Raw genomic sequence first — 12,829 nt, forward strand, 5'->3', positions numbered from 1 at the left:
GACTTAAAAAGGATAATATTTTATTTCATCCTTTTTGAAGTCGGTTTTCTTTTTTTTGTAAAAAGTTTTTTTTATTATTCTATTTAATCTGACATTGTATGATTTGAATGTTTTCCTTTTGCCCATTATCAATGGTGGAAATGTAATTAATAATAAGTGATATTCTTGTCTTTGAAATGTTTTGACGTGTAATGTATTCGTGCATATACGAAATATGAAGCATGGCAATATCTTTGGTGTTGGAGGCCACGATCTGCTTTGGGTCGTCACGCCACAGCAGTAAGTGAGTATCAATTTGATGCTGGCAGTTACCTGACAAGAGCACTCAGCATGAAGCCTGTCATACAGCCTCTCTTCCAGCTCCATACACGTGGCGTCTTCCAGCGCCAGGTTCGAAGGTTGGAGGTCGGACTTAATGATGATACGGCTGATGTCCACTACCATTAGTTTACCAGTTCTGAAAAAAAAGTTGATAAATGGTAACTCATTTAGGGCCACTTGCACCATCTCAACTAACCCGGGGTTAACCGGTTAAACCTGGAGTTACCATGGTTACCAGTACAATTTGACACTGGGTTAACTCTTTAACCGACCGGTCTGGCCTAGTGGGTAGTGACCCTGCCTGCGAAGCCGATGGTCCTGGGTTCGAATCCCAGTAAGGGCATTTATTTGTATGATGATACAGATATTTGTTCCTGAGTCATGGGTGTTTTCTATGTATTTAAGTATTTGTATATTATATATATCGTTGTCTGAGTACCCACAACACAAGCCTTCTTGAGCTTACTGTGGGACTTAGTCAATCTGTGTAAGAATGTCCTATAATATTTTAACCGGTTAACGCCGGGTTAGTGGGATGGTGCAAGTGGGGCTTAGAAGATTAGAGCTATCCAGAATATCTGTAACTTAATAAGACGCCCGGAAAACTAAAATTTGGATGCCTTAATTTCCTTGCCGCTCTTGGGGCTAACATTTGGTGACTATTGACTAAATTTAAGTTCAACGTTCAAATGATATCGTCGTGTCAAGAGCGACACTAAGTTAGTCATAAGCGATGTCACAAAAAATCATCTGGCAAGAACTAAAAATATGGCGTTTGCTAAAAAAAAATTCTAGCCCCATGCCACGCAGTCTAGACTACCCCCTTAAACTAGAAATTTGTAAACTTCAAGGTCACTATTTCAATTAAACATTTATCACAGCCACACAAGAGGAGGGTAGATGTCAACCCCCTTATTCATACTACTTTACGGGCCTGATTTAGGTAGTTGAAATATGTTTTATCCCGTTCTTGCAAATACATACTTAAATCAAAATGACAGTTAAAGCCAAACGATTCATAGCCAGTAACGCATTTATGAATAACGCCATTAGATTATAAAAATTTGGTACTTACTTGCTAGCACACCCATACTCCGGCACAATAACACACGGCCCCTTCACATCGACATTGACATGGAACATCTTCTTCCTGCTCACAGCATAAGCCAGAACTGATCGGCCCATCACCGCCGCTTTATCGGCGGCGTGGGATAACTCTTCGAATAGTTCTTCTGAAGTCATTGAGTGGGTTTGGAAGAAGTTTATCAGCTCGGTGAACGCGTGCTGTTGAAGAAAGCGTGAAATTAAAGACAGGCAAGAAGAGATATTACCAAGAAAAATCTAAGGTGAATAGTAATACAAATTCGTGCTTCGAATTTAACACCTGATGGCTTGGGATTGGTCCCATAGTAAGAGTTGCTCAGTATAATCCCAAAACCTCCCTAGCAACGGGGATACAGTTATTTTTAGCCACCGTGTAGATAGTTATGTACGTCTGCGTAAATTATGCGGTAATTAGGGTTGTTATTTGACAATTCTGTTGTAACAAAATATAGCGACGTTTAGTGCTATCTAGTTTGGCTTTCAAATTCGGGCACGTTTTTTTCTCAGACATTACACTTCTTCTTCAATTACTTTTGCTGTAAAAAAGTCTGTAAAAGGAGTGGTCCTTCGACCCGGATATGAATATCGTCTACCCAACGAGCTAACGGACGCCAGGCGCTTTTCCCATTCGAAAGCAGCCACATTCGTCTACTTTTTGGTTCACCTGCCATCACTCCGGCAAAATTGTTTATTGTTTATTCATTTGTTTACAATTGTACCTTAACAGCTAGAGCCACAGCGGCAAAACATGTTCATTTAAGCTTGGTATTGACACATACCTCCACATAAGTCACTTCCACTGGCTCCAACAAGCAACATAACCCGTAATCCGCCTCGCTACTCGCTGGATTCTTCTCTATATCCAAAGCTAGTAGATTCGTACTGGTAGGGGAACCTTTCTCTGCTGTGAGTAGAGGCACCAGTTCACCGTCGGAGGAGAGTCCTTCCATGACTATGCTTTCTGCACGGGCTGAGAGCTGGAAGGAATAACTTGAGGTCAGCTGGGAAGTAGTATTAAGTGAGACTTTTATTAAGAGGAATGGACTTTTATTGGTTGACTGGTAGAGAATGCCTTAAGGCATTAAGTCCGTTATTTGTACTTTCATGTATTGTGCAATAAAGATTAACCCCCTTATTCATAAAACTTTGCGGGCCTAATTTAGTTAAATTATGTTTTATACCTTTCTTACAATTACATAAGTCAAAATGACATAAAGGCAAACGATTATTAGCTAATTGAGGTTTGTCATTTATGAATAAGGAGGTAAATAAATAAATAAAAGTCTTGTTCCGTGCAAATACGTGTATGTTTATCTGTTTACATATAATTTTCAAATTTTGACACTTAAAAAAGGAAGGGAAAAATCCAAACGAAACAGCTTATAGGTATCAAAATTAAGGCATTGAGATTATATTATAAGGTACATAAATAATTACCTATACATATATTCAAATGTTTACCTTATATGCTTTAGCTGAAGGTCTAGTTTCTAGTGATGCGAGAAACTGCGTCAGAGTAACTCCCAAGACCTCTTTGTTTCTATTCATCAGAGTCAGTGAACAGTTAGCTAATGTTAGGTTTAGTTTGTGCTCTGAAAAAAAAGGAAAACGGGTTAAGGTTTTTGAAATGTACCTATACGGTGTGAAACGTATTTATATAATAGGTACTCGTTACATGCCTACTTAACACTTACCAATGTATTGTTTTGACTTGTCCTTTGGCGCTCCTTCAACGTAACCTATTAGCTCGCAAACCTGTAATTAAAATTGTTATCAAAAATGTCTTAGTTAACTAATGCTAATAAATATAAAGTTTGCTGGTAAAATATAAAGGTTCTGGAGGATCGTTACAATAAAAAAAACCGGACAAGTGCGAGTCGGACTCGCCCACCGAGGGATCCGTACTTTTTAGTATTTGTTGTTATAGCGGCAATAGAAATACATCATCCGTGAAAATTTCAAATGTAGCTATCACGGTTCATGAGATACAGCCTGGTGAAAGACAGACAGAAAGACGGACAGGTGGACAGTGGAGTTTTAGTAATAGGGTCCTGTTTTTACCCTTTGGTTACGGAACCCTAAAAACTGAAATTGTATATTTTCTTTCCGAAAGTCAATGAGCCTAATTTCGGGCAAATCACCAGACCACCGCCTATTTTGTTGAACACATTTATATAGCGTAGTTTTTATTGGTGTCAAAATTGTGGTCATATCTTCGAGTATAGAAAACACAATTTAGGACCTAAATTTGGTAATAATTTGAACTAAACATTATCGTATACATACCTTCTTCCGCTCAGGGCTAGAGAGATGGCTCCAAAGTGTCTTTCGTTCAGTCTTGACACATAATTCTACCCGCGGTTCCTCTTCTTCGCTCCGCCACCAGTCAAACTCTGACTCAACCACCTCAATACGGTCTGGCTCTTGAGAAAGCAGCTGCGAGAAGATATATATATCAGTATAAGTTAAAATTGAATTAGATACAAAATAAGCCCTAAGGTTAAGCGGTAATGCGAGCTAAATATTGTTGTCACTTGTCAATATCAAAATCAAAAATCAAATCAAAAAATATTTATTATATGGTTATGGGTTATGTCGTGGGTTTTAACTCCCCTTGTAAGTTTCTCGAAACTGTGCGAATTATCTAAAAATATATAAAACAGTTGGCATTCTTTTGACATTTAACACACAGTGTAAACCACTAAAGGCGGGCCTTTAAACCTACTAAAAAGTCCCTCCCCTAAAAACGATTTCTAGAAATTCAACCCCTATGGATGAAAATGGAGTTCAAAAACTAGTACCTACACATATGCAACGAAATCTCAATTAAATATACGTCTTGATTAATAGATAATGTGCCTAATCAAGCCTGAAAATGAATTAAGGGTCCTACAACTAGTTAAATAATAAAAGTAAAACTGAAGATACTGACCTCATACTTAGCCTGTTCCCTAGCTATAACCACCGATATAATCGGCAAGCTATCCTCACACTGCTGCAGGTCCAACTTCAGCTCCGTATCATGAGGACTCCTCAACGTACTTTTATAAGTCTGCTTGTAGTTATTGTAGTTCGCTCGATGCTTCTGAATGGACGCCCAGGTGTAAGGTCTTACGCGCTGTTCGAGTACCACGTTGTAGGCGTAACGCCACCATTTTTTGGTATCTTTGAATAATGGCACACCGGGGTGAAGGTGGCGGTATTTTCTGTGGGATAAAAATGTAAGGTTACAATACAATCATCATCATATCAGCCAGAGGACGTCCACTGCTGGACATAGGCCTCCCCAAAAGAGTGCCACAATGACCGGTCTTGCGCCACCCGCATCCAGCGGACTCCCGCGACCTTTACCAGGTCGTCAGTACACCTTGTGAGGGGTCTACCCACGCTGCGCCTTCGGGTACGTACAATACGCGAAATAAACATGAGTACCTAATTCAGTAGGTAAGTAGATCGAAAAGCTCAAAGCATGAAAATAGTCTTGGATGGTATAAACGAGTAGAAAAATATTAAAACCTCGATAAAATGATCTGGAGATCCCGTTTAGTCAAACATAGATACTAGATACTCAAGAATGGTCTTCTAAATACTGCAGCCTTAGTATTATCTAAATACTGCAGTCTTAGTTTCTCGTGCGCGAGGACGACTACCCGTCTCTTTATCTTTCAATTAATTCAGTTAGAAAAAGATAGGTAAAGGATACCGTCCAGACACACTCTTGATAACCAGCTGCAGAGCACTTCACAAAAATACAAGCAAGTACTTTAGAGAGGTACTGAGTAAGCCGAATACACGTTAATACGGATTGTTAAATTATTAACCACTTTCTTCTGGCTGGCTTATATACCAAAAACTAGAGTTTTGACCTTCATGTAAATATTCGATAAAAGAACACTTTGAAGTATTTTCCCCCTTACCTGTTTAACTGTATCCTATGGAATGAAGACATCAGATTATCAATAGACAGAAACTGTCGTCTTGACAACTGCAGTGCGCTGTCTTGAAGCATGGCGTCCAATAACAAGCGAGGGACGCGAGCTTCACTCGAGCGGTTAATGAGAACCTTTACTTTGCAGGTTACTGGTTTGAGTACTGAAATTCAAAGACATGTTATTAATACATGAAGTTGAGAAGTGTCAGGAAAACGCTGGAATGATAGCATAAAAGAAATTGGAAAGTATAGCATGAGAATAGAGACCATGTGCCTTGGAGCTTGGATGACCAATCTTGTCGAATACTTAAACTTGATATTGACACTGCAAGCCAAGAAGCTGCCCCCTACAGTCCACGCACGCTCCCTTGCACTTTGGAAAGTCTACCACCTAATGGCCTAAATCGAAAATGTACCTACACTTGACATTAACTCCTGTACCCTAGGTATAGGTATCTAAAGTTTAATTTTCCCCATTTGGCGGAAGCATTCTTGTATCTCCGAGCAATGATCCCGTTTTTAAAAAGCTAATATACTTGTAATACTTACAAGAGGAAGTCTCTTGTTTAACTACTTTTGTTATAAAAGAAAAATATTTATTTTACAGGTTACAAGCTATATTGAGTGACAGGCCCCAATCCTATACAAAGAATGACTTAACTTAAACGAACACTTACAAAACTCAAAATCCTCATGATGCATAGAGAACTTATCCAGGCCAGTCATCATATAATGTTTCCAGTTATAATACTGCATAGGAGTAATGTTGGCTATCTCTGCATCGTCCAGAGCCGTGGCTGTTGGGTTCCAGTAGAGAGAGAGGGATTCTATGCGCATCATCTGGTACACTGTCGATGCGTTTGCTGGGGTTACTGAGGGTTTCCATTTGCTGCAAAAACGAGGTTAGAATCTTTACCAAAAGTTTAAGCATATCATGGAGAAAACTCCTATCATCATCATCATATCATTAATATCAGATAAAGTAAATGCTGGACATCCCGTGATGGTATGTCCTGAACGCCGGTCGTGCGTTTCCCTCAACCAATGGTCCCTTTAGACTTTGAGATCGTCAACCCACCTTTTTCTTGCTGCGTTGCAGTTCATGGTTTAAGAACCTTTCTGCCCCAGCAGGCAAATGTGTCGAGGACTTATGATATTTTAGGGTTTTCATAACATTGAACAACAACTTAAATCCTTAATAGCTCTAAAATTAAAGACGTTATAATATATGCAAATGGGCAAAAGATTTATCAATTACCTGTTAGTGGTCTCGATGGACAAACTTTGCAAACACAACCCGCAAGCCAACGGCCCATCCTTCGAGCTGATCGAATCCTCATACCGCACATGAACATTCCTGACGTAAATCTGCAAATTATTCACTATAGCCGTGAACAGAGTTTCGAAGAAATTCTGCGGGCCTTTGAGGATCTCACTCTCCGCTTCCAAATCTTGGAGGATTTTTCTTTTGGCTGCTCTAGTGAGTCGTTTTTCACGTTCAGGGTCGAAGTAGCTGTTGGAGATGGCTGGACCGACGAGGACTAGGACGTCCTCGATGTTGACGACGACGGGCTGGGTGTAGAGACCAGACCAGGGGATTTGGAGATTGATTCGGCCGATGGTGCCGATTTTGACATCGATTGGGAGGTCGAGCTCGTACTGGAAAGAAATACTTAGTCAGTTTATTATCATGAAGTTATGATCCTTTACGTAATATACCTAGAGCATGTTGCTTGGATCAGTAAAGATTAACTGAACAAATATAGTTTATTGCTTCTTGCCAGAACTCTAAATCTAAGTCGAGAAGACTCCGGCTGTTGCATCAGCTTCTTGTCCAGGTTTTGTGGACATATACAAAAGTTAAGGGAGCTTACCAGGGCTCTAGTTTAAATTCAGTCAGTATTATGCCAATCAGCAAATCTGACTGTAGCAGTAAGACAGACAGTCAATTTCGGTGTCTTGCACACCGCAGATCAGTCGAGTAGGACTTACCAGAGCCTCAGGCTTGAGTCTCAGTTCAGTCAGGTTGACATTTCCAGAGAAGATGCCAACGTTCAGGTTCTCAGTGTCCAGGTCCTGGACGTACTTGCCCAGCAGCCGGTTGAGGATCCCGGCTACTGCGCCCTCGAACATGGTGACGGATTATTTGACTGTAACAAAACGGTATTATCAGACAGACGGATTGGACGGGCACATATTTTCTGAATGAGAGGCCGAAGACCGAGAGGCCTGGAGAGCAGTGGTAGGAAGAATAACCCATAGGAGTCATCACGTCCCTCAGACATGAGGTAACGACCATGAAGAAGAAAGGCAATACTGTATCTAAATGATAAAGTAAAATATCAAAGGTACACTGGTATGAACGAGTACGAGTTGGCGGCGCTTGCAATAGAAACACTGGGCACATGGTCGACTGACACAAGAAATTTCGTGAAAGAAGTGTCTGTCCTACTAATAGGTGTCTCGGGCGACCACAGAGCAGACTTTCTTTGCCCAGCGTTTAAGTCCGGCGGTGCAAAGGGGGAACACCGCCAGCATCCTTGACACCATTGCAGAGGCAGGAGACTTTGGTGAGGTTTTTTATATTTAATTCGTGGTTTAGTTTAGTTGTGTGTTAAAATAATAATTTACTTGTGTGTGTTAAAAAAATGTGTACCTTTGTAATATGTTTTTAATTGTCAATAATAAGTAAGGTCACTTAAAAATTGTATCATCGTGTGTAAAAGTTTATATGATGTAATAATATGTTGATGTATGATGTGATAAGTTTATAGTGTGTATATGATGCGATAGCCCATGCTTCTTGCTTATCTATTGCCCAATGCCGAAATACCCAATCCTGTCTTAGGCACCTGGCTATAATTTAATAGGTCTTATTATTAACAATAACAAATTAACTAGAATCTGCTTCTATTTAGGTAGAGTAGGTACTTCACACCGCGCGTCTTGACCTCGGACGCCATAAAATAAATACCAGTTAGAGTTTACCTGCCTATCGATCAGAAACTGTCTGGCTACCTGATTTGTTGCTACCACTCCTAGATATTAAAATATCATATAAATAATATCAGAGGGCGGGGCAAGACGGGGCATTAAACGTATGAAGCCGAATTTAACTTATTTAAAAATTGTTCTTTCAATTCTTTGAGAGTTAGCTTTCTCTAATTGTTATCGTTAGTTTTCGTCTTAAATATAGGTACCTTGTATTCCAAAAATACGAGTACTTTAATAAAGTTTGCAGCCTACAAGAAACTCAATACTAATCTTTTACTAACACCTAATGGAGTTCCTAAAATAGAATTAAAAGTTTAAAAACATTACCTCGATTAACGATTTACCCTCCCTTTAAAATCAATATCAATATCAAGTTGTTCCGAGGTATATGCAGTAGGTATATAGGTATGTACATAAAACCCGAATAAGAATACAAACATACACTTAATACTTATACCTAAAATCATAACCTATCGTATTGAATTTTTCGTAGTTTATTATGAATACCTTTAGAACTAAAGGACATAACTGCCAAAGTAAACCTTGCCAGGAACTAATACTTAGCAAAAGTGGGTAATGATGGCTAATTCAATCCCAGTAGGTAAATAATCTCCACGCAAGCGTAGTAAACTCACCTGTCGTAAACCTACTTTTACACAGGCTCTACTTTTATTGCTACTCTACGTTACTAGTTACCCTTACAAGAAACAAATTAAAGTTTATTAGTACGACATAACAAAAAGTTTTTTTTAAGTGTCTAAGGCCTCGGCATATTTTTGAAGTGAAAACTTCTTTAGCGGCGCTGGGCAATTTTTGAGGTGGGGAAAAAATGATAAACTCGAGACAGCGTAACGCGATGACGTGGCCGTAACGTTTAGATGGGCGCTCATTTAGATAGCATTTAAATCAACAAAGATAAACTCAATGACATTACATGAAAAGGGTCCTAATCTTGTACGGGTTGAAATACGAGGATCTCACAGTTACATTCTAACTTTATATCATCTAAGGTACCCCGTGGGTCCTTTTGGGTCAGTTTCCAAGCAAACCGTTTGACAAAATTAAACCCTAAAAAAAGTTTTCATAAATACGGCATGCTTAGGTGGAATAATGAAAAGGACGTCGATAGTTTAAAAACTTAGCTTATAATCAACATCTGCGTCATAAAACGAATCGATTGATACCTATTTAACCAAACTCGACAACAGTTTTGAGTCTACGATCAAAATCATAATCTGGAAGAACTGTATAATTTGATAAAATATTAAAATATACCTAGATATTCACTACACCTTATAAAACAAAGTCCCCCGCCGCATCTGTCTGTGTGTGTTTGTTCGCGATAAACTCAAAAACTACTGAACGGATTTCTATGCGGCTTTCACACATCCATAGAGTGGTTCTTGAGGAAGGTTTGTGTATAATTTGTTAACCCGTGCGAAGCCCGGGCGGGTCACTAGTTAAATATTGAACGCACCGCAACACCACTTATATAATTATTTTTGGTTTAATACACAACTTCTCAAACTTCTGATGTACCTATACACGAATAAACACGATTCCACAACACTACAGCTTGTAAACAATGGCACGATGCATGACCAACTAATATTCTTTATTACAATGTAATCTTATCACCGCGATAAAGGACATATCGAATTTGTGTCGATACTGCTTGTAATCTGCCGGCTATATTTGTGTCTGCGCATAAGTAGAGTCGTCACAAAAATGCATAAACATTGACCTAGGTACTTACCTGCCTAATTAATCGGGGAAGACCAGACAATTTATCGACAAATTGACATGATTTCTGGGTGTATTTATTGCTTTAGGTACTCTTGTAATAATGATTTCTCAAAAATCGAAGTTTGTTATGAGCATGAACTTTAAAGTTTGTAGATTTGTATTAAATCTTTATAAACAATTTTGATGTACATCTAACTACGTCCTAAAATCTACTTAAATATTTACTTCACGAGAACCTGGGCTATCCTTATACTCGCCCAGAATGAGGAGCTATTTAGAAACTTTACCTACCAAATTTTATCAAAATTAGACAAAAAAAAACGAAAACAACATTAAAATCGGCCCACCTAAGAGGTTTTACTTTTTCATACAAATTTATAGGTTAGCATCAAGATTTCAAACAATCAGTAAATAGCAATTGAATAAACCTAAAAAGTCAGGAAAGATTTGCACATGGTAGGCGAAAGGCTCAGCGGCACCCCTTACTGCCCTTTTTCAAATACATGTAGGTACCTATCCGTCCTCTCATACAGCATTTTAGCATTAGAAAGAACTTGAGGGAAGGTAAGCGATCTTGACATGTCTTTTAATTAAAAAACGCTTTTTAAAATTCAGTAACTATTACTTATGAAAGCAGACGAATATAAATGATCGTATTAGATTCATAATTGTTACATATTTGCCGTAACTTATTTTTAAAATGAGTTTTTCAATTAAAAGACACATCAAGATTGTTTACCTTATTTCTAATGCTAAAAAAAACGAACTATACAACGATGAATATTTATAAACAAGAGATATTGAAAACAAGAAAGGTCTCCTGAGTTAATAAACCCAACGGATTGCATTCATTTCATGCAAATTCGTTTGGTAATAAGCTCAGACGTCATCCCGTAGAAGTATATAATATACCTACATAAATACAGATACAGGGTGGATGAGACGTGATGGCACGGAAATATGACGCGACTAAGATAGACTTATGAGACTTACCCCGTTGGATATAATTATTATAATTGTGTAATTCGGTAACAAAACAACACAATCGGTTTTAATTGGTGAACCTTCCCAATGGCTTTTAAGTTAATGTTCGATCGAAACCGGATTTTTTGCCGAAACCGAAGGTTCGGTTTTACTCTAGTTTCGGCCGAAAGGTTTGGTAGTTTTCGGCCATTCGACTGAAACATGATTTTTATACCAAAATCTGCCGAAAGCGAAACCGAAATTTCGGTCAGATACTACTATTTTGTTACTATAAGGAAAAAGAGATAAACATTTCCGCTGATTCACATCCGTGCAATCAATAAAACATGTTAGAAATAGATTTGTCTTGATTTAAGACGGATAAGTAAATATTGGTTTGTAAGCAGCGAGATATAAGAATTAAGCCAAAATGAAATAGGGACTGGTGAACTAAGAAACTTCTACCTGTACTATAAAAATGTTTTTTTTTCTTTTAACCAATAAAAAAAGGAGGTTATCAATTCGGCAGTATTTTTTAGTCCGTGATCTTGGTCGTATAAACCACTTAACACTTGACCGGTTACTCCTATTAGTATTTTACAAAAATCTCATAGGTACTTAGGTACGCATACCAAAAACATTTTTGGAACGCAATTGCAAAACTAGCACAAAGATAAATAAAAACACATTACTTTGTCACCAATTAAAATAAACGCCGACAATTTACCAATTTAGGTAACCGCCATCAATTTTGCTGTTAGACTCACTTAGTGTTGAAACCGATACGCAACAACAGTTTAGGATCACAGGAATCTAGATTAAAGGTCAAGTAAGCTATTACTGCTTTTAGATAATTATGACAGCTACATCCATCTATGGGCTAAAAATAGATACAATATCAAGGCCAAATGACAACTGAAATTCAATAACCAATCACTATCGACGAACAACAAAAAACGGTTGAAATATTCGAAAACTGAATTCTAAAATGCAGTTCCACCGCATTTGAAATATTTATCAGGGTTAGGATCGTAACATATGTTTTTCGGGAATTCAAATTTGGAATGCTAATAAACCAAAACAAAAGAAAAACGTAACGGTTTTCTTAAGTAGTATTAAAAGCATTACCTTCTAAATCACATTGTTTTTCAGCACTGCAGCTGTAGATTTGATTAGTTTAGATTTTATGACGTCAAACAGTGTAGCGAAGGGTTCGCCTTTTCAGGGACTGGATGTATTTGACAGGTGTCACGCGAGGCGCATGTCAAGTTGTGACGCATGCGTACTCCGCGTCTGGGGTGAGAGTAAAATTAATTTTATTTTGCGGAAACGCTGGAAGTAGCGTGGGCGTAGCTCAATATCCGCAAAAATGTAGAAAAAAGGCTTATGTCTCCATAATTTTAGTATGGAGATGTAACTATTTGGTTTTATATTACATTCTTGCGTCACAGGACGTGGGAGTCGGTACATGCAACACGTTGCAACGAAAAATGCGATCTGCTTCAGTACAAGGTACATAATTTAATAGATTCAGTAAGGGAGTTGAACTATTTTGAGCGCTGGCATTTATGAAAATCGATGTGAATATTAGTTACATTGGTAACGAAGAGTTACGAAAATATGAATAAGATGTAGGAAGAATTTAGTTGTAATCCTGTATTGAGCATATTTAGAACCTGTCTTTTAAAAATAGAACTTTACTTGTATGACAACAGTGGCACAAAATAATATGTAGGTATTTCCTAAGGCAAATCCTATGGGGTTTTCTGG

The 12,829-nt window shown here is 38.2% G+C and overlaps 1 protein-coding gene across 1 annotated transcript in view; it reads right to left on the reverse strand.

Moving 5' to 3' along the window:
* LOC134668056 (intermembrane lipid transfer protein VPS13A-like) overlaps positions 1-12,280 on the reverse strand; it is a 45,083-nt gene extending 32,803 nt beyond the window's left edge. The window contains exons 1-12 of the mRNA XM_063525504.1: positions 12,188-12,280; positions 7,349-7,506; positions 6,615-7,015; positions 6,034-6,245; positions 5,343-5,517; positions 4,358-4,631; positions 3,712-3,861; positions 3,120-3,180; positions 2,887-3,017; positions 2,205-2,402; positions 1,397-1,605; positions 313-457 (exon numbers count right to left, since the gene is read on the reverse strand). Coding sequence (XP_063381574.1) covers positions 313-457; positions 1,397-1,605; positions 2,205-2,402; positions 2,887-3,017; positions 3,120-3,180; positions 3,712-3,861; positions 4,358-4,631; positions 5,343-5,517; positions 6,034-6,245; positions 6,615-7,015; positions 7,349-7,489 — 2,097 coding nt within the window. The 5' untranslated portion in view covers positions 7,490-7,506; positions 12,188-12,280. The remainder of the gene's footprint in view (positions 1-312; positions 458-1,396; positions 1,606-2,204; positions 2,403-2,886; positions 3,018-3,119; positions 3,181-3,711; positions 3,862-4,357; positions 4,632-5,342; positions 5,518-6,033; positions 6,246-6,614; positions 7,016-7,348; positions 7,507-12,187) is intronic.
* Between the last annotated feature and the right edge of the window lie 549 nt (positions 12,281-12,829).

Source organism: Cydia fagiglandana, chromosome 10, assembly GCF_963556715.1.
Source record: "Cydia fagiglandana chromosome 10, ilCydFagi1.1, whole genome shotgun sequence".
NCBI lineage: Eukaryota > Metazoa > Arthropoda > Insecta > Lepidoptera > Tortricidae > Cydia > Cydia fagiglandana.